Consider the following 25,726-nt stretch of genomic DNA (forward strand, 5'->3'; position numbering starts at 1 on the left):
TATCCCAGGTGTGTGCCCATTTAACACATTGTGATACACTAGTCAACTCTTAAAGCTTACATGCGAGTGGTATTAGTGGAAAATTCTGCAGATTGCTTCAAATGATTGCTTCTCAACAGACTAGGGAAACCAACCTTTCAGTGTTTCTGGTGCCATGAATGCAGGAGTGCCAGCTGTGTTGGTGAGAAAAGCATCCCCACCACTAAACTCATTACTCACACCGAAGTCAGCAATCTGTGAACAAACACATATCTTACTTGGCATCAGCTTCACTTACATGTACACATCATACTCAATGTAGTGTTCTACACTTTACTACACTGTCCTGTACCTCCAGGTAGTGGTCTATACTGTACTACACTGTCCTGTACATCCATGTAGTGGTCTTCACTGTACTATACTGTCCTGTACCTCCATGTAGTGGTCTATACTGTACTACACTGTCCTGTACCTCAATGTAGTGGTCTATACTGTACTACACTGTCCTGTACCTCCATGTAGTGGTCTACACCAGGGGTCCGGAAACCGTCATATGCGCCGGACATGTCCGATTGGGAATCTCAAATGTCCGTTTTAAAATATTGCTTACCGGACATTTTAAAACGTATTGTCCGGACATTCTTAAATTTTGACCGGACATGATCAACAGTTAGGACTGAGCAGTTTCTGTCTGCAGTTGCAACACAATGAAGATTAACTACACTGACAAGCTTTGTTTGTTTTGATTGCTGAAAATACATCGTACCTACGTGATAGTCCAATCGGTCAATCACTGTAATAGGCAATAAACTGAGTTGACACTGATTAATCGAGGATTAATTACTGAGAACATCTTGTTAATTTGACTGAAAGGTGTTTACAACTGTACATTAATACCTTGCATCATCGATGTACCTCATTATCCTCACAATGCTACGATACATAACCTCAGACAAGAAGCGAAAGCGTGACGACAGCCAGTCGACCGATGCAGATCAGTCGAGCGGATCTGCCAAACCCTCAAAGTCTGGATGATCATTTTGTAAGTCGTGGCTAACGACTTTCACTTGGTTGACATACAATGAGGATTTGCAGATTTTATTGTTTTCAGTAACTAGTCGTATATTGAATCTTGATTGACCGCCATTTTGCTTTCTCGGACGATCGCATATCCAATTTTTTTATGGTCAATAATTAAGTACAGATGAAAAAATTATTCAAATAACTATTGCTATCAACGATATTTTAGTATTTGTGATTAAATTATCTGTCTTGTTTTTAAAAAAATATTTAGTTTGAAAAAAAACTTTTCCCAAGAGGTCACGTGATAACCAAATATGGGATAATAGTCTCGATCCAAATGTTACAATGCGTACACTTGAGCAGACTCATGAATATAACTCATGAATATTAATTAGACCGTTCACTACGTTAACAGATCGATTATAACAGAAACAAACGTATGTTTTCCATGTTAATCTAAAATGATATTATATGTTATATATAATTGTCCGGTGAATTAAACAATTTAAATTGAAACAATTCATAATTCATCATATTATGAATACGTAAACTTGTAATGTGTGTGAAAAGTCGTACTAAAATACGCTATTTGAAGGGGGCGTGGCCTAAATGCAAATGTCCGATTGGGATTTTAAATTTTCCGGACCCCTGGTCTACACTGTACTACACTGTCCTGTACCTCCATGTAGTGGTCTATACTGTACTACACTGTCCTGTACCTCCATGTAGTGGTCTACACTGTATAACACTGTCCTGTACCTCCATGTAGTGGTCTACACTGTACTACACTGTCCTGTACCTCCATGTAGTGGTCTACACTGTTCTACACTGTACTACACTGTCCTGTACCTCCATGTAGTGGTCTATACTGTACTACACTGTCCTGTACCTCCATGAGTTACGCCCCTTGTCATGTCAAGACGTGTGTTGATGCGCTCTGTCAAAAAATCACCTTAATGTCGTATTATGGCCGAAATAGACAGAATTGAAGTTGAAATAAGCGTTTGACATAATACCAGGGACCGAAGTAAGACAAGAAATGGTGTCGATCGACGTCTATAGAGCAAGAATTGGACTTTTCACTCAACCAAAAGGCACCCGGCAAGTAACACTTGACAAACATGGCGAGTATTCACCGACTGTCGTTGGGTCTGATTTACATTTCAGAATCGTTGTATGCGCAGCTGTGTTTATCTTGCATATTGGTTTTAGCTATGCTGTTTTGAACGCATGTGAAAATGTTGAAATTTATTCATATTTACCAAAAGAGCATGTTTGTGACCTTGTTTTCACCAGTGACGTCACATCATTCAAAACTGAATGGCCAGCTTGGCCATCTCAATCTTCATGTGCTCCAGTCGCTTGCCTTTTAGGTGGTAATCCACTGCCCGCTGAGGTAATAACACATAGAATCTTGTGTGCAAACGACATCGAAATGAATCCTGGACCACTTACCTTAGCAGAAGTCAAAGATACCATTTTGAAGGAAATCCAGTGCGTGAAATGTGATCTCGGAAGTCAGATAACCACACTATCAAATGAGGTTCGAGATCTGAGCACCAGATTTCATAACATTGAATCAAAGATGACCAAACTCCAGAGTGACATGGAAACTGTACAACACAACCAGAGCATGATGTACGAGGACGTTGGTTTGATCTCTGGTAAGATGGAAAACGTGGAAGAGAAATTAGCACAGTTCGACGGCGAGATCGACAAGCTAGAGGCATTTAGCAGGCGTGACAACGTTATCCTCTATAACGTGACAGAGGAAACAGGGGAGACGCACACTGATTGCAAGGTCAAGGTACTAGACATCTTGAACAGCAATGTTCAGACCAAGACATGGGTTAGTGATGACGTCATCCGTGCACATCGACTCGGCGCCCAACGTGAGGATACCTCTTAACCAAGACCGCTAATTGCTAAATTACGGCTGTCTGATGACAAGATTGAAGTATTGAAAGCTCGACCAACACTCAAGAATATCGGTTATGGAGTCTCAAGTGACTTAACTATCCGCCAACGCGAACAACTTAAAGCCGTGAAAGATAGAGGACTGATTGGATATTTTAAAAATGGTAAGCTGTTAACTAAACCACGAAATGATGAACATAACCATGACACACACAAATCTGAGAGCTCCAAACGACAATTGAGGAGTACCTCAAAGCGTGGTGGCTACCATAAGAGATAACAATCCGGCCAGGGCCAGTATTCGACACAGAATGGAAATAACACCGGTAACGATAAACATTTGTCATTGTTGTCCTGGAACATTTGTGGCCTTCGTAAAATGTTTGATGATTGTGACTTTATTGCCTACCTCCAATCATTTGATATTGTGTGTCTCTTGGAGACATTTATATCAGATTTCGCAGACTTAAACTGGTTACCTGGTTACCAAATGTATTTTGCCCCAGCAGTTAAAAAATCATTGTCAGGTAGATGTTCTGGTGGTGTGTGTCTCTGCGTTAGGCAAGATGTTGTGAACATGTGCATTCACCTTAGCACCGACATAGAAAATTTCATATGTTTAAAATTTCCAAAATCTGTGTTTAATTTGAAATGTGATTTAATGTTGTTGTGTACATATGTCCCTCCAGCAGGTTCAACATTTTACAAAGGGAGAACTGATTCAGGTTGCCTTATTGATAAAGTGGAAGCTTTTATATTGGAGCATTGGTCTGATTTCACTTCTTCACATGTGCTACTCTGTGGTGATTTTAATGCCCGCACAGGCAACGAAAATAACCCCATTTCTGAGGAAAGTGATGACTTTGGACATGATGATGTATACATTGATGTTGACAATGCCCCTGTTGAACAACGTGTATCGCACGATGGTACTATCAATAGATTCGGACGCATTTTATTGAATCTATGCTTTGTACTTTGTATGTTTATACTAAATGGGAGAGTTTATGGTGATAGTGCAGGCGAGTTTACTTTTGTAGGAGATACTGGTTCTAGTGTTGTTGATTATTTTATTGCATCTGCTGATTTTTTCCAGTATGTAGATATGTTAAATGTTGGTGATCGATCAGATTCAGACCATTTCCCTCTTGAGTTATCCTGCAGTTTTCCTTGTAGCAATCGTGCCATACATAGTTTAGACTGTGAGGATGATGTCTCTATGAACAGTACATTTTCATGGAACGAATCGAAGAAAAGCATTTTTATTACAGCACTTAGATGGTCCTTGCATATTCATGAAAATTCCTTGATGGATAAAATTGAAGCTAATGTAGAGGAGGGGATTACATATTTGGTACAGTATGTTCTAGACTCGGCGTCCTGTATGAGGAAACAGATCAAATATGGTGAACATAAACACGATAAACCAAAGTTGAATATAGCATGTAGGGCAGCAAGATCTGAATCAAGGAAGGCTCTCAGAAGGTATAGGTGTTGTCGCAGTGAATACAACCGACAACGCTACTGTAAACTGAGAAATGTGTATAAAAACTTTTGTAGAAAGTTCAAATATGATCTTAAATTGTCACGGCTAGTCCGACTAAACAGCACTTTACACAGTCCGAAATTATTTTGGAATACTATACGTTCTCTTCAGAGACATCCTACCCCCAAAGGATCTATATCCCAAACAGAATGGTTACATCATTTCAAGAAGTTATTCTCAAAAGATGATTCGATATATTTGGTAGACAATGAGTGCTTTGAACGTGATGATGATGGCGTCAGTGAAATTCTTAGTGATGTTGACATGCTTCTGTTGGAATCGCCTATCACGGAAACGGAAATATTTAATGCTATATCTCACCTTAAAACAGGTAAATCTGCTGGGATTGATTGTGTTATAGCTGAAATGCTCAAGTACTCACTACCTGATACTATGCCTTTTCTGGTTAAATGTTTCAATCGGATTTTTGATACAGGTATTTTTCCTTCTATCTGGTCAAAATCTATTATTATTCCGTTATTCAAGAATGGAAACGTAAACAATCCTGACAATTATCGGGGTATATCTCTCACGAGTATCCTTAGTAAAGCATTTACATCTATCATCAATAATAGATTAACACAGTGGTCAAATATAAGAGATTTGATCCCTGAAACACAAGCAGGATTTAGAAAGGACTATTCGACTTTTGACCACATATTTACTTTGTATGCAGTCATTGAATTTATATATATCGTACAGGAAACGTAAGTTGTATGTGGCCTTTGTTGATTTTAAAAAGGCATTTGATTCTGTAAATAGAGCTTATTTGTGGAGGTGTTTGAAAAATAAGGGTTTAGGAGGCAAAATGCTTGTCATTATTAAATCAATGTATGCAAATGTAAAATCATGTGTTCGCTGTGGTGATATTAAGAGTGACTTTTTTGATTGTCCGATAGGTTTACGTCAAGGATGTGTTTTAAGTCCTATACTTTTCTCCTTTTTTATAAATGAGTTATATGTTGATATCATACAGTCTGGTAGACATGGCGTCCAGCTCTCCCCTGATGTAATAGAACTTTTCATGCTACTTTTTGCAGATGATGTGATTTTGATGTCTAGTACTATTATTGGTCTACAGAAGCAGCTTAACATACTTTCGGAATATGCAGATAAATGGAAACTTAGTGTTAATCTTGATAAAACAAATATTGTTATATTTCGTAGAGGTGGTCGAGTGGCCACAAGAGAGAAATGGTTTTTTAAAGGTACATGTATTAATGTTGTGCATGAATACAAATATCTTGGCATATTGTTTACCCATACACTGAATCTGAATAAGTCAGTAATTAATCTCACAAACAGAGCAAAGAAAGCTCTGTTACAAGTCCACTTTGTTATGTCTAAGCTCGGAGTTATTTCACCAAAAATGTATTTTAAATTATTTGATTCTCAAATACAACCTATTTTACTATACGGGTCTGAGATATGGGGTTGTAAAGAGTTCTATACAATTGAAAAGGTTCATCTCCTCGCTTGTAAGATTCCCATTGTACATTGGATCTTACACTCGTTGTTTGAAGTATTGGTGTAAAATAATATTAATGCCTGAACACCATTTACCCAAGAAAGCCTACAACATGCTCGTACACCTCGACAATCTTGGAAAGAACACATGGGCTTCTTGTATTCGTACATTGCTTTTTACATATGGCTTTGGTTTCATTTGGCTGTCCCAGACAATTGGTAATGCAAATGCTTTCATTAAGTACTTTCGCATGCGTGCCATTGACATGTTTCATCAGAAATGGCATTCAGATATTTATGAAAGTTCAAGATATGATACTTATTGTCAATTCAAGTCATTGCTTGAACCAGAATCCTATTTATCAAATTTACGGTACAGGAATTCTCGTAACACGCTTATTCGTTTTAGACTTGGCCTGAATGATCTAAAAATTAACACAGGGAGATTTTCATCTATTGAGAAATCGATACGATTATGCCCATTTTGTGACATTGTTGTCGAAGATGAATACCATTTCATGTTTATTTGCCCTATATACGAAAATCTAAGAGACAAGTACTTACCGCAGTGGTCTCTATCTCATTTTAATGCTAAAAGATTGTCTTCATTACTGTCTTGCAAGGATCTTATAACACAACATCAACTGGCTTTGTACATACATAATGCTTTTTTGTTACGAAGTGAATTGTTACCTTGACTTTGTATTTTATAAAATATGTTATGTAACTCCGTTGTATATGGGCCTGTGGCCTTTCATACAATAAAGAATTGAATTGAATTGAACTGTACTACACTGTTCACTGTACTACACTGTCCTGTACCTCAATGTAGTGGTCTACACTGTACTACACTGTCCTGTACCTCCATATAGTGGTCTACACTGTACTACACTGTCCTGTACCTCCATATAGTGGTCTACACTGTACTACACTGTCCTGTACCTCCATGTATTGGTCTTCACTGTACTACACTGTCCTGTACCTCCATGTAGTGGTCTTCACTGTACTACACTGTCCTGTACCTCAATGTAGTGGTCTACACTGTACTACACTGTCCTGTACCTCCATGTAGTGGTCTATACTGTCCTATACCTCCATGAGGTGGTCTATACACTGTCCTGTGCCGTACTACACTGTCCTGTACATCCATGTATTGGTCTATACTGTCCTATACCTCCATGAGGTGGTCTATACACTGTCCTGTACCGTACTACACTGTCCTGTACCTCCATGTAGTGGTCTATACTGTATTACACTGTCCTATACCTCCATGAGGTGGTCTATACACTGTCCTGTGCCGTACTACACTGTCCTATACCTCCATGAGGTGGTCTATACACTGTCCTGTACCATACTACACCATCCTGTACCTCCATGTAGTGGTCTATACTGTCCTATACCTCCATGAGGTGGTCTATACACTGTCCTGTACCGTACTACACTGTCCTGTACCTCCATGTAGTGGTCTATACCTCCATGAGGTGGTCTATACACTGTCCTGTACCATACTACACCATCCTGTACCTCCATGTAGTGGTCTATACTGTCCTATACCTCCATGAGGTGGTCTATACACTGTCCTGTACCATACTACACCATCCTGTACCTCCATGTAGTGGTCTATACACTGTCCTGTACCTCCATGTAGTGGTCTACACCAGGGGTCCGGAAACCGTCATATGCGCCGGACATGTCCGATTGGGAATCTCAAATGTCCGTTTTAAAATATTGCTTACCGGACATTTTAAAAAGTATTGTCCGGACATTCTTAAATTTTGACCGGACATGATCAACAGTTAGGACTGATTCTGTCTGCAGTTGCAACACAATGAAGATTAACTACACTGAAAAGCTTTGTTTGTTTTGATTGCTGTAAATACATCGTACCTACATGATAGTCCAATCGGTCAATCACTGTAATAGGCAATAAACTGAGTTGACACTGATTAATCGAGGATTAATTACTGAGAACATCTTGTTAATTTGAGTGAAAGGTGTTTACAACTGTACATTAATACCTTGCATCATCGATGTACCTCATTATCCTCATAATGCTACGATACGTAACCTCAGACAAGAAGCGAAAGCGTGACGACAGCCAGTCGACCGATGCAGATCAGTCGAGCGGATCTGCAAAACCCTGAAAGTCTGGACAATCATTTTGTAAGTCGTGGCTAACGACTTTCACTTGGTTGACATACAATGAGGATTTGCAGATTTTATTGTTTTCAGTAGCTAGTCGTATATTGAATCTTGATTGACCGCCATTTTGCTTTCTCGGACGATCGATATCCAATTTTTTTATGGTCAATAATTAAGTACAGATGAAAAAAGTATTCAAATAACTATTGCTATCAACGATATTTTAGTATTTGTGATTAAAATATCTGTCTTGTTTTTAAAAAAATCTTTAGTTTAAAAAAAACCCTTTTCCCATGAGGTCACGTGATAACCAAATATGGGATAATAGTCTCGATCCAAATGTTACAACGCGTACACTTGAGCAGACTCATGAATAAGACTCATGAATATTAATTAGACCGTTCACTACGTTAACAGATCGTTATTTATAACAGAAACAAACGTATTTTTTCCATGTAAATCTAAAATGATATTATTTGTTATTAATTGTCCGGTAAATTAAACAATTTAAAATTGAAACAATTCATAATTCATCATATTATGAATACGTAAACTTGTAATGTGTGTGAAAAGTCGTACTAAAATACGCTATTTGAAGGGGGCGTGGCCTAAATGCAAATGTCCGATTGGGATTTTAAATTTTCCGGACCCCTGGTCTACACTGTCCTATACATCCATGAGGTGGTCTATACACTGTCCTGTACCATACTACACTGTCCTGTACCTCCATGTAGTGGTCTATACTGTCCTATACCTCCATGAGGTGGTCTATACACTGTCCTGTACCATACTACACCATCCTGTACCTCCATGTAGTGGTCTATACACTGTCCTGTACCTCCATGTAGTGGTCTATACACCATCCTGTACCTCCATGTAGTGGTCTATACTGTACTACACTGTCCTGTACCTCCATGTTGTGGTCTATACCTCCATACCATACTACACCATCCTGTACCTCCATAAGGTGGTCTATACACTGTCCTGTACCATACTACACCATCCTGTACCTCCATGAGGTGGTCTATACACTGTCCTGTACCTCCATGTAGTGGTCTATACACCATCCTGTACCTCCATGTAGTGGTCTATACTGTACTACACTGTCCTGTACCTCCATGTTGTGGTCTATACCTCCATGAGGTGGTCTTTACACTGTCCCGTACCTCCATGAGGTGGTCTATACACTGTCCTGTACCGTACTACACTGTCCTGTACCTCCATGTAGTGGTCTATACTGTCCTTTACCTCATGAGGTGGTCTATACACTGTCCTGTACCATACTACACCATCCTGTACCTCCATGTAGTGGTCTATACTGTCCTATACCTCCATGAGGTGGTCTATACACTGTCCTGTATCTCCATGTAGTGGTCTATACTGTCCTTTACCTGATGAGGTGGTCTATACACTGTCCTGTACCATACTACACCATCCTGTACCTCCATGTAGTGGTCTATACTGTCCTATACCTCCATGAGGTGGTCTATACACTGTCCTGTACCATACTACACATTCTCACTCACCTTTATGTGCCCATCATCAGCAAGCAGTAGATTGGAAGGTTTAATGTCTCGATGAACAATCTTCTGATGATGTACTGCAACAAAAGCACACTATTTAGCATAAAACAGTTTGAATAATGCTATTGTTGTGGTCACTATGGGATTTCTCCTCAAAGTTGCAGACTCAAAGAATATGTGGAATCATTGACATGAACTATACTATACCTACAATATGTGTGCTAATAACTCATTGGTAGAATTCATGTTATGGCTCTAGAGGTTCAAGTCATCTCTTTCAACACTTGAGAGAGACACTGTCCAGAATCCCCAGCCACAGACTCAAGAGGGGTTTGGTTTCTAGAAATTGACCTTTAAAACTAACGTCAATATGTAGTTCATCTCATAAATATTTTGGGTTTAAAAATCACTCTTTGATCATTTGACACATGTAATAATGTTGAATTTTGGACAAGCTTTTGTGCTATTATTGATCGTGCAAGTATTTCAGTCCACAATCACCGGCCACAGACTCAAGAGGGGTCAGGTAGCACAGAGACACAGTCGACAATCACCGGCCAAAGATTCAAGAGGGGTTAGGTAGCACAGAGACACAGTCGACAATCACCGGCCACAGACTCAAGAGGGGTTAGGTAGCACAGAGGCACAGTCCACAATCACAGGCCAAAAACTCAAGAGGGGTTAGGTAGCACAGAGACAGTCCACAATCACCGGCCACAGACTCAAGAGAGGTTAGGTGGCACAGAGACAGTCCACAATCCCCGGCCACAGACTCTAGAGAGGTTAGGTAGCACAGAGACAGTCCACAATCACCGGTCACAGACTCAAGAGGGGTTAGGTAGCAAAGAGACAGTCCACAATCACCGGCCTAAGACTAAAGAGAGGTTAGGTAGCACAGACACAGTCCACAATCACCGGCCACAGACTCAAGAGAGGTTAGGTAGCACAGAGACAGTCCACAATCACCGGCCAAAGACTAAAGAGGGGTTTGGTTTCTAGAAATTGACCTTTAAAACTAACGTCAATATGTAGTTCATCTCATAAATATTTTGGGTTTAAAAATCACTCTTTGATCATTTGACACATGTAATAATGTTGAATTTTGGACAAGCTTTTGTGCTATTATTGATCGTGCAAGTATTTCAGTCCACAATCACCGGCCACAGACTCAAGAGGGGTCAGGTAGCACAGAGACACAGTCGACAATCACCGGCCAAAGATTCAAGAGGGGTTAGGTAGCACAGAGACACAGTCGACAATCACCGGCCACAGACTCAAGAGGGGTTAGGTAGCACAGAGGCACAGTCCACAATCACAGGCCAAAAACTCAAGAGGGGTTAGGTAGCACAGAGACAGTCCACAATCACCGGCCACAGACTCAAGAGAGGTTAGGTGGCACAGAGACAGTCCACAATCCCCGGCCACAGACTCTAGAGAGGTTAGGTAGCACAGAGACAGTCCACAATCACCGGTCACAGACTCAAGAGGGGTTAGGTAGCAAAGAGACAGTCCACAATCACCGGCCACAGACTCAAGAGGGGTCAGGTAGCACAGACACAGTCCATAATCACCGGCCACAGACTCAAGATGGGTCAGGTAGCACAGACACAGTCCACAATCACCGGTCACAGACTCAAGAGAGGATAAGTAGCACAGAGACAGTCCACAATCACCGGCCAAAGACTCAAGAGAGGATAAGTAGCACAGAGACAGTCCACAATCACCGGTCACAGACTCAAGAGGGGTTAGGTAGCACAGAGACAGTCCACAATCACCGGTCACAGACTCAAGAGGGGTTAGGTAGCACAGAGACACAGTCCACAATCACCGGCCACAGACTCAAGAGAGGATAAGTAGCACAGAGACAGTCCACAATCACTGGCCAAAGACTCAAGAGGGGTTAGGTAGCACAGAGACAGTCCACAATCACCGGCCACAGACTCAAGAGAGGTTAGGTAGCACAGTGACAGTCCACAATCACCGGTCACAGACTCAAGAGGGGTTAGGTAGCACAGAGACAGTCCACAATCACCGGCCTAAGACTAAAGAGAGGTTAGGTAGCACAGAGACAGTCCACAATCACCGGCCACAGACTCAAGAGAGGTTAGGTAGCACAGAGACAGTCCACAATCACCGGCCAAAGACTAAAGAGAGGTTAGGTAGCACAGAGACACAGTCCACAATCACCGGCCACAGACTCAAGAGAGGTCAGGTAGCACAGAGACAGTCCACAATCACCGGCCACAGACTCAAGAGGGGTTAGGGAGCACAGAGACAGTCCATAATCACCGGCCACAGACTTTAGATGGGTCAGGTAGCACAGACACAGTCCACAATCACCGGCCTCAGACTCAAGAGGGGTTAGGGAGCACAGAGACAGTCCATAATCACCGGCCACAGACTCAAGATGGGTCAGGTAGCACAGACACAGTCCATAATCACCGGCCAAAGACTCAAGAGAGGATAAGTAGCACAGAGACAGTCCACAATCACCGGCCACAGACTCAAGAGGGGTTAGGTAGCACAGAGACACAGTCGACAATCACCGGCCAAAGACTCAAGAGAGGTTAGGTGGCACAGAGACAGTTAACAATCACCGGCCACAGACTCAAGAGAGGTTAGGTAGCAAAGAGACAGTCCACAATCACTGGCCACAGACTCAAGAGAGGTTAGGTAGCACAGAGACAGTCCACAATCACCGGCCACAGACTCAAGAGGGGTTAGGTAGCACAGAGACACAGTCGACAATCACCGGTCACAGACTCAAGAGGGGTTAGGTAGCAAAGAGACAGTCCACAATCACCGGCCACAGACTCAAGAGGGGTCAGGTAGCACAGTCACAGTCCATAATCACCGGCCACAGACTCAAGATGGGTCAGGTAGCACAGACACAGTCCACAATCACCGGTCACAGACTCAAGAGAGGATAAGTAGCACAGAGACAGTCCACAATCACCGGCCACAGACTCAAGAGAGGATAAGTAGCACAGAGACAGTCCACAATCACCGGTCACAGACTCAAGAGGGGTTACCGTATATGACCGCGTATAAGCCGAATTTTGAGGACCAGAAAAAAGATTCTGTAGAAAGGGGTTGGCTTATCCACGGGATACACTTTCATGATAGTATTTTTCAGATCGTGATCTGTCAGAAACATCGCCTGAATGACGGTCCGATAGATTACAACTTCCCGAAAGTTTGGAAGTTGCCACAACTAGAGCCATTATTGTTATAAATTATCAATAAAGTTATTATTATACACCAATGTTGTCATTATTAAAAAAATGTTATGCATGTTACTACTTCCGATAATAAGTTTTCAATTGAATGTTCAAAGTTTATCGTTCTTCGTCAACTCCACAATCTTTACATGTAACAATATACGTAATTCACAGCTATAATATATAATCCCCAGATAAAATCGCCAATAGCTATTACGTACGTTTTGCAAAGTTCATAAATTGATAGTGAACAAGTGTCTACCTTTATTGAAAGGGGCAAATAAACAACTGTATTGGCGAGTTATTCCGTTCACCATTTGCAAAAACATGTGATCAGCTGTTTCCTGTGACGTCACAAACGGTGACCACTGTGATTGCTTCCTGTTGTTTAAAGCAACACGGTACACAAGGAAATCAGCATTGATAATAACGGGCCGATTGCTATTGTCATGTTGTTTACACAAACATTTTCAAGTTGTGGGTGCTTAGCGATCGTGTTGGGAGTAGGGGCTTAATTCCTTTGTTTTCGAGAGATTAGTTTAATAAACTGGAAAAGCCTGTGAGTAAGTGATGGTCATTCAATGTGTTCATAGTATGATAGTTTATTTAATTCAATTGGATTAACATACAATAGTGGTGTAAAGGGGGTTATAAAAGTTGGTATATTTTTACTGACTGACATTTTCATCATGAGTTTTAAACGAAAACGCCATGCTTACGATGCTGAATTCAAACTGCGAGTTTTCGCTCCAGCTGATATATTTTCTCACGGGTTCAGAATTCTATATACACCGATTCACAAAATGGCGCTTGGTTGTTGATGGCAACTATAACGATCATTATGAGATTAAAAAAACCCACGAGAAACAGCTTCCCACATTATGAAAGTGGATGACTGGTTTGTTAAATCTTTATTAGAAATAATAATGACTTTTTCAATATAATTACAACGTTTTTCATCTTATATTTTTTAATATCTGCGAGTACCGGCACATGTCTTGCAGTCCGACTTCGCAGTGTTTTTTGTCTTTCAATTCCTGATTCGGCTTATCTGCGGGTCATATCATTTTCTTTCGTATTTCAATGGTCAAATTAACACCTCGGCTTATCTACGGGGTCGGCTTATCCGCGGTCATATACGGTAGGTAGCACAGAGACAGTCCACAATCACCGGCCACAGACTCAAGAGAGGATAAGTAGCACAGAGACAGTCCACAATCACTGGCCACAGACTCAAGAGGGGTTAGGTAGCACAGAGACAGTCCACAATCACCGGCCACAGACTCAAGAGAGGTTAGGTAGCACAGTGACAGTCCACAATCACCGGTCACAGACTCAAGAGGGGTTAGGTAGCACAGAGACAGTCCACAATCACCGGCCAAAGACTAAAGAGAGGTTAGGTAGCACAGAGACAGTCCACAATCACCGGCCACAGACTCAAGAGAGGTTAGGTAGCACAGAGACAGTCCACAATCACCGGCCACAGACTCAAGAGAGGTCAGGTAGCACAGACACAGTCCACAATCACCGGCCTCAGACTCAAGATGGGTTAGGGAGCACAGAGACAGTCCATAATCACCGGCCACAGACTCAAGATGGGTCAGGTAGCACAGACACAGTCCATAATCACCGGCCAAAGACTCAAGAGAGGATAAGTAGCACAGAGACAGTCCACAATCACCGGCCACAGACTCAAGAGGGGTTAGGTAGCACAGAGACACAGTCGACAATCACCGGCCAAAGACTCAAGAGGGGTTAGGGAGCACAGAGACACAGTCCACAATCACCGGCCACAGACTCAAGATGGGTCAGGTAGCACAGAGACAGTCCACAATCACCGGCCACAGACTCAAGAGGTGTTAGGTAGCACAGACAGAGTCCACAATCACCTGCCACAGACTCAAGAGGGGTTAGGTAGCACAGAGACACAGTCGACAATCACCGGCCAAAGACTCAAGAGGGGTTAGGGAGCACAGAGACACAGTCCACAATCACCGGCCACAGACTCAAGATGGGTCAGGTAGCACAGAGACAGTCCACAATCACCGGCCACAGACTCAAGAGGTGTTAGGTAGCACAGACAGAGTCCACAATCACCTGCCACAGACTCAAGAGAGGTTAGGTAGCACAGTGACAGTCCACAATCACCGGTCACAGACTCAAGAGGGGTCAGGTAGCACAGACACAGTCCACAATCACCGGCCAAAGACTCAAGAGGGGTTAGGTAGCAAAGAGACAGTCCACAATCACCGGCCACAGACTCAAGAGGGGTCAGGTAGCACAGACACAGTCCATAATCACCGGCCACAGACTCAAGAGAGGATAAGTAGCACAGAGACAGTCCACAATCACCGGCCACAGACTCAAGAGAGGATAAGTAGCACAGAGACAGTCCACAATCACCGGCCACAGACTCAAGAGAGGTTAGGTAGCACAGAGACAGTCCACAATCACCGGTCACAGACTCAAGAGGGGTTAGGTAGCACAGAGACAGTCCACAATCACCGGCCACAGACTCAAGAGAGGTTAGGTAGCACAGAGACAGTCCACAATCACCGGCCACAGACTCAAGATGGGTCAGGTAGCACAGACACAGTCCACAATCACCGGCCACAGACTCAAGAGAGGATAAGTAGCACAGAGACTGTCCACAATCACCGGCCACAGACTCAAGAGAGGTTAGGTAGCACAGAGACAGTCCACAATCACCGGTCACAGACTCAAGAGGGGTTAGGTAGCACAGAGACAGTCCACAATCATCGGCCACAGACTCAAGAGAGGTTAGGTAGCACAGAGACAGTCAACAATCACCGGCCACAGACTCAAGAGGGGTTAGGTAGCACAGAAACACAGTCCACAATCACCAGCCAAAGACTCAAGAGGGGTTAGGGAGCACAGAGACAGTCCATAATCACCGGCCACAGACTCAAGATGGGTCAGGTAGCACAGACACAGTCCACAATCACGGGCTACAGACTCAAGAGGGGTTAGGTAGCACAGAGACCCAGTCGACATTCACCGGCCACAGACTCAAGAGGGGTTAGGTAGCACAGAGGCACAGTCGACAATCACAGGCCACAGACTCAAGAGGGGTTAGGGAGCACAGACAGAGTCCACAATCACCGGCCACAGACTCAAGATGGGTCAGGTAGCACGGACACAGTCCACAATCACCGGTCACAGACTCAAGAGGGGTTAGGTAGCACAGAGACAGTCCACAATCCCCGGCCATAGACTCAAGAGAGGTTAGGTAGCACAGAGACAGTCCACAATCACTGGCCACAGACTCAAAAGAGGTTAGGTGGCACAGAGACAGTCCACAAGCACCGGCCACAGACTCAAGAGGGTTAGGGAGCACAGAGACACAACAGAGTCCACAATCACCGGTCACAGACTCAAAGAGGGTTAGGGAGCACAGACACAGTCCACAATCACCGGCCACAGACTCAAGAGAGGTTAGGTAGCACAGAGACAGTCAACAATCACCGGCCACAGACTCAAGAGAGGTTAGGTGGCACAGAGACAGTCCACAATCACCAGCCACAGACTCAAGAGAGGTTAGGTGGCACAGAGACAGTCCACAATCACCGGCCACAGACTCAAGATGGGTCAGGTAGCACAGACACAGTCCACAATCACCGGCCACAGACTCAAGAGAGGTTAGGTAGCACAGAGACAGTCCACAATCACCGGCCACAGACTCAAGATGGGTCAGGTAGCACAGACACAGTCCACAATCACCGGTCACAGACTCAAGAGAGGTTAGGTGGCACAGAGACAGTCCACAATCACCAGCCAAAGACTCAAGAGAGGTTAGGTAGCACAGACACAGTCCACAATCACCGGTCACAGACTCAAGAGAGGTTAGGTGGCACAGAGACAGTCCACAATCACCAGCCACAGACTCAAGAGAGGTTAGGTAGCACAGAGACACAGTCCACAATCACCGGCCAAAGACTCAAGAGGGGTTAGGTAGCACAGAGACACAGTCCACAATCACAGGCCAAAGACTCAAGAGAGGATATGTAGCAAAGAGACAGTCCACAATCACCGGCCACAGACTCAAGAGGGGTTAGGTAGCACAGAGACACAGTCCACAATCACTGGCCAAAGACTCAAGAGGGGTTAGGGAGCACAGAGACACAGTCCACAATCACCGGTCACAGACTCAAGAGGGGTTAGGTAGCACAGAGACACAGTCCACAATCCCCGGCCACAGACTCAAGAGGGGTTAGGTAGCACAGAGACAGTCCATAATCACCGGTCACAGACTCAAGAGGGGTTAGGTAGCACAGAGACACAGTCCACAATCCCCGGCCACAGACTCAAGAGGGGTTAGGTAGCACAGAGACAGTCCATAATCACCGGTCACAGACTCAAGAGGGGTTAGGTAGCACAGAGACACAGTCCACAATCCCCGGCCACAGACTCAAGAGGGGTTAGGTAGCACAGACACAGTCCACAATCCCCGGCCACAGACTCAAGAGGGGTTAGTTAGGACAGCCGCACCAGCAGGTAGTTCCCAGCCTCACCATTGTTAAATGAATGTCAGTTTGTAGTGCAAGGGACCTGTTCTAAGCCTGATCCCCATCATTTCATTTGATACTGCAAACCTGAGTAGCTGCCATCAATGTATGAATTCAGACCTGTTTCTGTTGGCTTTATCGCCGTTATACTTGAACTCTGTATCTGTCTTGATACTTACGATATTCAATGCCAAGTATTACATCACGAAAGTAGCACCAAGCCTGGTTTTCGGAGAGAGGACTAGACGTTGGTACTGCCATCACCTCCCTGAAATAGAGCAGATGTGAACAACATTACTGCCATGGGACTGCTTTCTAAATAATTCATCCCTCTCATCCAACCATAGTCGACTGTCCTACCACTAACATTTATGACAGGGTAAATATTTACATAAAGCTGGTTCTACCTCTTTTAGATGATTTGCTAAAAAAGTTATATCATAGTTTTCAGCTTAATGTGGGAGGAAAGCTTGAAGTGATGCAGGTCTTAGATGACCATGAAACATAATCAGGGCGAATCTGGGACTCGAACCTACGGTCATGGTTTCTGGCTTGCTTACTGTTTAATGGATGACAACTTAAACAGAAAAAGTCTGATGCCTCTTGCAAACTTAGTAAGCCATTCATAAGCCCTTCTGGGTCGATTATTTCATTTCCATTTGGGGTTGGTGAAATCAGAAACCTAATGAGTGGGTGAGTGACAGTTTAATGCTTCTTGAAATGGTAGTTAGGTCTGGTGTGCTAATAAACTCACACTACGCCTGGCATCTATTGGTTGAAACTTATACTTTTTGACACAAGATCAGTCATATTGAGAGTTCTATTTTCATGTCACTTATGTTCATCGCTATGAAATAAATATTTTAGAAACTGGCAAAAACAATTAGATATGTACTTACCCTTTTTCCACAAGTTCAAAAACTGCAAAAGAGAATTAATAATGTCATAATCCTAACTTAAATGGTACAATTCTTCAGAGACAAGGTTAAACAGATATATGACAGTACAGTGTAATTGTACAGTGTAAATAGAGTATGCATGAAGTGTACATCAACAAGCCTAATAGTTACTGACCCATGTACAAGTTGTCTTCTTCTGGGTCATCCAGCACTTCCACCAACTTGACAACATTAGGGTGATCAAGCTTCTTTAAGATTGCTATCTCTCGATAGACACGATCCAGAGGATTACTTGGACGGTTATTCTTGCCATCTCGAGATGGGGGTGTGCGTCCTGTAACATGAAAACCAAACATGGAGCTGTTAGCAAAACTGCCATTCTACATACTCTTTGCACTCAAGCATGTTTCTGAAGAAATAGTTGTATGCATGGTTTCTTCTGTTGCCTTTGAAATGCACACATGTGAATTACCCCCAGATTTTATCTTTTCAGAAAAAATAACAACATCCTTGAAAGTTTATCTACTTGACCATCCAGTTCCCTACCTCATATCCCTGGATACATGCTGGGCAAGTGATAGCACTGTTGGGGAATGGAGGATAATACTCCAGTACTTGAAACATTGATAAATATCCTTAGTGACCCATGATGAGGATACTGAGCACATATTTGTTCCCTAAAGTCTACCGTTCTTCAACATGAACCATGAGGCTGTTGGCTCCTCTGTGCAGGACTAAGGTTACTTTGTTCCCTAAAGTCTACCATTCTTCAACATGAACCATGTGGCTGTTGGCTCCTCTGTGCAGGAGTAAGGTTTCTTTGTTCCATAAAGTCTACTGTTCTCCCTAAAGTCTACCATTCTTCAACATGAACCATGTGGCTGTTGGCTCCTCTGTGCAGGAGTAAGGTTACTTTGTTCCATAAAGTCTACTGTTCTCCCTAAAGTCTACCGTTCTTCAACATGAACCATGTGGCTGTTGGCTCCTCTGTGCAGGAGTAAGGTTACTTTGTTCCATAAAGTCTACCGTTCTCCCTAAAGCAGGGGTCCGGAAACCGTCATATGCGCCGGACATGTCCGATTGGGAATCTCAAATGTCCGGTTTAAAATATTGCTTACCGGACATTTTAAAAAGTATTGTCCGGACATTCTTAAATTTTGACCGGACATGATCAACAGTTAGGACTGAGCAGTTTCTGTCTGCAGTTGCAACACAATGAAGATTAACTACACTGACAAGCTTTGTTTGTTTTGATTGCTGTAAATACATCGTACCTACATGATAGTCCAATCGGTCAATCACTGTAATAGGCAATAAACTGAGTTGACACTGATTAATCGAGGATTAATTACTGAGAACATCTTGTTAATTTGACTGAAAGGTGTTTACAACTGTACATTAATACCTTGCATCATCGATGTACCTCATTATCCTCACAATGCTACGATATGTAACCTCAGACAAGAAGCTAAAGCGTGACGACAGCCAGTCGACCGATGCAGATCAGTCGAGCGGATCTGCCAAACCCTCAAAGTCTGGACAATCATTTTGTAAGTCGTGGCTAACGACTTTCACTTGGTTGACATACAATGAGGATTTGCAGATTTTATTGTTTTCAGTAGCTAGTCGTATATTGAATCTTGATTGACCGCCATTTTGCTTTCTCGAACGATCGATATCCAATTTTTTTATGGTCAATAAATAAGTACAGATGAAAAAAGTATTCAGATAACTATTGCTATCAATGATATTTTAGTATTTGTGATTAAATTATCTGTCTTGTTTTTAAAAAAATCTTTAGTTTAAAAAAACCCATTTCCGTGAGGTCACGTGATAACCAAATATGGGATAATAGTCTCGATCCAAATGTTACAACGCGTACACTTGAGCAGACTCATGAATATAACTCATGAATATTAATTAGACCATTCACTACGTTAACAGATCATTATTATAACAGAAACAAACGTATGTTTTCCATGTAAATCTAAAATGATATTATTTGTTATTAATTGTCCGGTGAATTAAACAATTTAAATTGAAACAATTCATAATTCATCATATTATGAATACGTAACAACTTGTAATGTGTGTGAAAAGTCTTACTAAAATACGCTATTTGAAGGGGGCGTGACCTAAATGCAAATGTCCGATTGGGATTTTAAATTTTCCGGACCCCTGCCCTAAAGTCTACCGTTCTTCAACATGAACCATGTGGCTGTTGGCTCCTCTGTGCAGGAGTAAGGTTACTTTGTTCCATAAAGTCTACTGTTCTTCAACATGAACCATGTGGCTGTTGGCTCCTCTGTGCAGGAGTAAGGTTACTTTGTTCCATAAAGTCTACTGTTCTCCCTAAAGTCTACCATTCTTCAACATGAACCATGTGGCTGTTGGCTCCTCTGTGCAGGAGTAAGGTTACTTTGTTCCCTAAAGTCTACCATTCTTCAACATGAACCATGTGGCTGTTGGCTCCTCTGTGCAGGAGTAAGGTTACTTTGTTCCCTAAAGTCTACCATTCTTCAACATGAACCATGTGGCTGTTGGCCAGGGGTCCGGAAAATATAAAATCCCAATCAGACATTTGCATTTAGGCCACGCCCCCTTTAAATAGCGTATTTTAGGACAACTTTTCACACACAATACAAGTTGTTACGTATTGATAATATGATGAATTATGAATTGTTTCAATTAAAAATTGTTAATTCACCGGACTATTTATAACAAATAAAATCAATTTAAGATATACATGGAAAACATGTTTGTTTCTGTTATAATAACGATCTGTTAACGTAGTGAATGGTCTAATTAATATTCTTGAGTTATATTCATGAGTCTGCTCAAGTGTACGCGTTGTAACATTTGGATCGAGACTATTATCCCATATTTGGTTATCACGTGACCTCACGGGAAAAGGGTTTTTTTAAACTAAAGATTATTTAAAAACAAGACAGATAATAAAATCACAAATACTAACATATCGTTGATAGGAATAGTTATTTAAATACTTTTTTCATCTGTACTTAATTATTGACCATAAAAAAATGATATCGATCGTCACAGAAAGCAAAATGGCGGTCAATCAAGATTCAATATATGACTAGCTACTGAAAACAATCAAATCTGCAAATCCTCATTGAATGTCAACATAGTGATAGTCGTTAGCCACGACTTACAAATGATCGTCCAGACTTTGAGGGTTTTGCAGATCCGCTCGACTGATCTGCATCGGTCGACTGGCTGTCGTCACGCTTTCGCTACTTGTCTGAGGTTGCGTATCGTAGCATTGTGAGGATAATGAGGTATATCGATGATGCACGGTATTTATGTACAGTTGTAAACACATTTTACTCAAATTAACAAGATGTTCTCAGTAATTTATCCTCGATTAATCAGTGTCAACTCAGTTTATTGCCTATTACAGTGATTGACCGATTGGACTATCATGTAGGTACGATGTATTTACAGCAATCAAACAAACAAAGCTTGTCAGTGTAGATAATCTTCATTGTGTTACAACTGCAGACAGAAACTGCTCAGTCCTTACTGTTGATCATGTCCCGTCAAAATTTAAGAAAATGTCCAGACAGAAAAATTTAAATGTCCGGTAAGCAATATTTTAAACCGGACATTTGAGATTCCAAATCGGACATGTCCGGCACATATGACGGTTTCCGGACCCCTGCTGTTGGCTCATCTGTGCAGGACTAAGGTTTCTTTGTTCCATAAAGTCTACCGTTCTTCAACATGAACCACGTGGCTGTTGGCTCATCTGTGCAGGACTAAGGTTTCTTTGTTCCCTAAAGTCTACCGTTCTTCAACATGAACCATGTGGCTGTTGGCTCATCTGTGCAGGACTAAGGTTTCTTTGTTCCCTAAAGTCTAATGTCTTCAACATGAACCATGTGGCTGTTAGCTCATCTGTGCAGGGATGGAGAATCAAAGCTTCAAACTTCCTGCATGTTTTCTTTTATGTATAATATCTTGAGTATATGTGCCTTTGCTCTAAACACAACAGCAGCTCAAGTTCCTATTCTTCTTCTTCACAAGGTTATACTTTCATCTAAACAATTTTGTCCGATGATCAGTCTGTCTACTCAAAAGAAAAACTCATTAGAGCAGAGAGGCATATCAAACATGTTGCCATGTTGTGCTCAAATGAAATTAGATTCAAAATAACTCATGAATGAACTTCCTGCAATATCAACATTGTCATTCTGCTGTTGACTTAATTAGACAATATCCTATCAGGTGGGCCATGTCATGGGTGTTCTGTCCCAGAAGTAGATTTAATCTGTAATTCTGATACTTCTGACGAGACATCAATGAATCACTCAGAATTCTACTCTACTCAATCAAGTAGCCATACATAGCTGGAGTACTGTCTCTGCCTAGTCTGTCCCTATTCTCAGTGATGGTTCCTCCAGCTTAGCATGTGTGTCATATTTGTAAAGCAGTATGTTCGCAGCCTGTTGTTGGATTTTAAAGCATCATTATTTTATGCTAAGATAAATTAAACTAATAATCTAAACCTAAATAATTTAACATTTATTTCCTTAAATACTTGTCTTAACTTCAGCACTCTCACAAATCTACTAATTTTAAGGTAAGCTGGCTTCAGTAAAAAAGATTGGGTCATAACTATTGTCACTGGGTCGGTCACAGTCTTGGCCCGTGATTAAGTTGTTATTGTTCTCTTGTTCTGCAGGATCTCTTCAATCATGTGAATACCCTGGTCACAAGTACTGCTGGCCAGTCAGCCTATTTCTCTGTACATCATGTGACAGCACCTTCTCTCCACTGAGAGAAAGTTCATTTAATTATTTATCTTGAAAGGATAGGTTACTTTGTATTTTAAGCATTGTTGTTGTACATAGGTTTTAGCTAGCATTGTATTATGATAGCGTAATTGTATTCTTCTTTATTCAACTTACTTGTGTATTTGACTTAGGTATAAGCCATGTGTGATTCAGCTAAGAAATGCCAATAATATAATTTCAAAGAATTACTATGCAATGATTGGAAGAATTTTGTTCTGAAACTATCATAACAGGAATAGTATATACCAATATCAAGTTATTTTAGTTGCACATATTTTAAATAATTTTAACCATAAGCATAGCCATTTGGTACAGCTGTCTCATATTGACGGATAATTTAATTTATCATATAATGGGTGGGTATCCCAGCACGATAAAGCCAACGGATAAAAACAATATCAGTTGGGGTCATATATGTGGATAGAGATGCAAATTTTATATCAAAGGTCAAGTAGGGACTACTTTCACTGTTTATAAACAAACATGGCGTCACCCTTGTCACATTCAGCGATCAAGTCAGAATTAACCATCGGGAATCTGGAGAAACTACTGGGATAATTGCTATCATTATCAAACAAATAGTGGAATATACTGAAAACCAGTGTCTATCTGTGACATAGCTAAGGCATTTTACAAGTTTTGGCAACTTTGGAGATATAAATTGTGAAACTTAGCGAGGGCACGAGCCAAGCAGGATCACTTTCCAATTCTATACCTGTGCTTGTAGACCTCTGTGGCTTCGAATCTTTTTCATAAATTAAAACAGTTGGATTTGGCAGAAATATGTTCGAATTGTTACCTTGTTTCATTTTATTGCTGCGTGTACATCTGACTGCACTTCGTAACGTTATGACAGGCAGGCCGACTGTCAACAATGTCTGACTGCGGCCATGACGTTTCATAGACTAGGGTTAGGGTAGCTTCCCTTTGATAAAGGGCAGTTACTCTAGCGGACAGACTGATGGAGTGCCGCGAAAGGCAGGTAAAACAATTTGTGTAGGCAATTGTTGTTTTGCATATATGTAGTTACACCACTGTATAAGAAACAGGTTTCTGTTGGAACTATATTGGCTACTGTCACTGTCCGACTGACACATCACTTACCCTCTGATGTAATATATATATTAATGTGCACATTCCAGGAAAAATTGTAATGTTTAGGAAATGTTCGTGAGAGATGGAAAGCGATTTTAGAGCACAGAATTGAAGAATGACATTATATGATAAAGAGGTTATCACGCTTGTGTGTTTGGGGATGGTAAATATCCTGTATTAGGAATAAACACTATGTATTTAGCTCACAAGGCTCGCTAAATACAATGTTTTGAACAGTTTGATCAGTCATCATTGAGACTTCCTGCGCAACATGTATTTCGATTGTGAAAGCATAATGTTCACACATAATAAGCAAACTGCAACAAATATGACTTTCAACAAGTCAAAGTATGGCCTTTATGATACATGTATCCATTCCCTGACAACTTAGGCTTGTTTCAATACTTCAATAGCGGTAGGTTATCTGATCATGGGTGCTGTAAATAAAGGCGAGTGGTGCCATCTGCCAATCAGTTTCACATGCATTTTCTAAAAAAATTAAGGTAAGCAATATTTAATGAGATCTGGAATAAAATTAATAAAATATATTACAAACAAAAGACCAAATGTACAATGAACACATATTTATAACCAGTTCACACCAGATAGTGTAATGATAGGATTAAATTGCGTACTTCAGTTTGGATTTGTTGACTGGTATTTCCGGTGTCAGTGCTTATGGTAATCAACTGGTAATGTGTTTGTGTTGGGGAAAAAACATATTGTCAGTGTAAAACTTGCGTTCATTAAAAAGGTACGCAAATTTTAGGTGCAACATGTTACCATGCGCTTTAATCGAGTTAGTGTCATATTGAAGGGTGCAATAGCAAGGGAACACTGTATCATTTACATAGTATTTTGTAGTATATCTAACGCTTGCATTCCATACATGCTAGTGTAACTGTTTAAGGTATTTATAATTGTTTAAACTGAAATTTACACAATATATGTCTTTCCTATTGGAATAGAGGCCGGTCACATGACCGTGAAACTGACATTCATAAGCGTATGAACGATTTGAAATCCATACATTTTTCCCGAGACTGTATTTTTGACGTAACACTGACGGACTACTTCCACATTCCTGGGGAAAACCCTGGGGATTCCCTAGCACAAATACATACAGAAGCGTTGTTTCTCATCATTTAAACCCTTTCATCTTGAACTCAGCTTTTAAGCATCAGGCCAAGGGAGTGTGGGGATGTTCTGTAGTCAAAGGAAGTCTATGACCACATGTGCCATGTGAGGGCATCCTCTGTTCTGCTGTGAAGTGATGGGACGTCCATGTGTCTGAAGGAACGGGATAACGATAGGATGGATTACTTCATGACAGTACCATACACTTGCCGAATTGCCATCAATGACCACAAGAGGGCCCCTGTGATGTCCCCACTCCATTACGCTTGAATGCAGAATGTTAAACAACACGAGTGTTAGCGTAACATTCCATCCCACATTACTAAACATTCAGTGCTGTCAAAATGAAACCTGGACTCAACTGGGAAAGGACTAACCCCTAGTCCTGGTTTTCTCAGACAAAATACAAACCTTGATAGTGAGAACATTAAGAT

At 41.5% G+C, this 25,726-nt stretch overlaps 1 protein-coding gene across 4 annotated transcripts in view; it reads right to left on the reverse strand.

Annotated features, from left to right (window-relative positions):
* Positions 1 to 25,726, reverse strand: part of LOC124121190 (calcium/calmodulin-dependent protein kinase kinase 1-like) — a 226,473-nt gene that overhangs the window by 36,968 nt on the left and 163,779 nt on the right. For all 4 annotated transcript variants that reach the window (XM_048396109.1, XM_048396111.1, XM_048396108.1 and 1 more), the window contains 5 exons: positions 18,419 to 18,577; positions 18,244 to 18,265; positions 17,524 to 17,612; positions 9,601 to 9,674; positions 135 to 234 (listed from right to left, as the gene is read on the reverse strand). In XM_048396109.1, coding sequence (XP_048252066.1) covers positions 135 to 234; positions 9,601 to 9,674; positions 17,524 to 17,612; positions 18,244 to 18,265; positions 18,419 to 18,577 — 444 coding nt within the window. The remainder of the gene's footprint in view (positions 1 to 134; positions 235 to 9,600; positions 9,675 to 17,523; positions 17,613 to 18,243; positions 18,266 to 18,418; positions 18,578 to 25,726) is intronic.

The sequence above is a fragment of the Haliotis rufescens genome, unplaced genomic scaffold (assembly GCF_023055435.1).
Source record: "Haliotis rufescens isolate VD_foot unplaced genomic scaffold, xgHalRufe1.0.p SCAF_15, whole genome shotgun sequence".
Classification (NCBI taxonomy): Eukaryota; Metazoa; Mollusca; class Gastropoda; order Lepetellida; family Haliotidae; genus Haliotis; species Haliotis rufescens.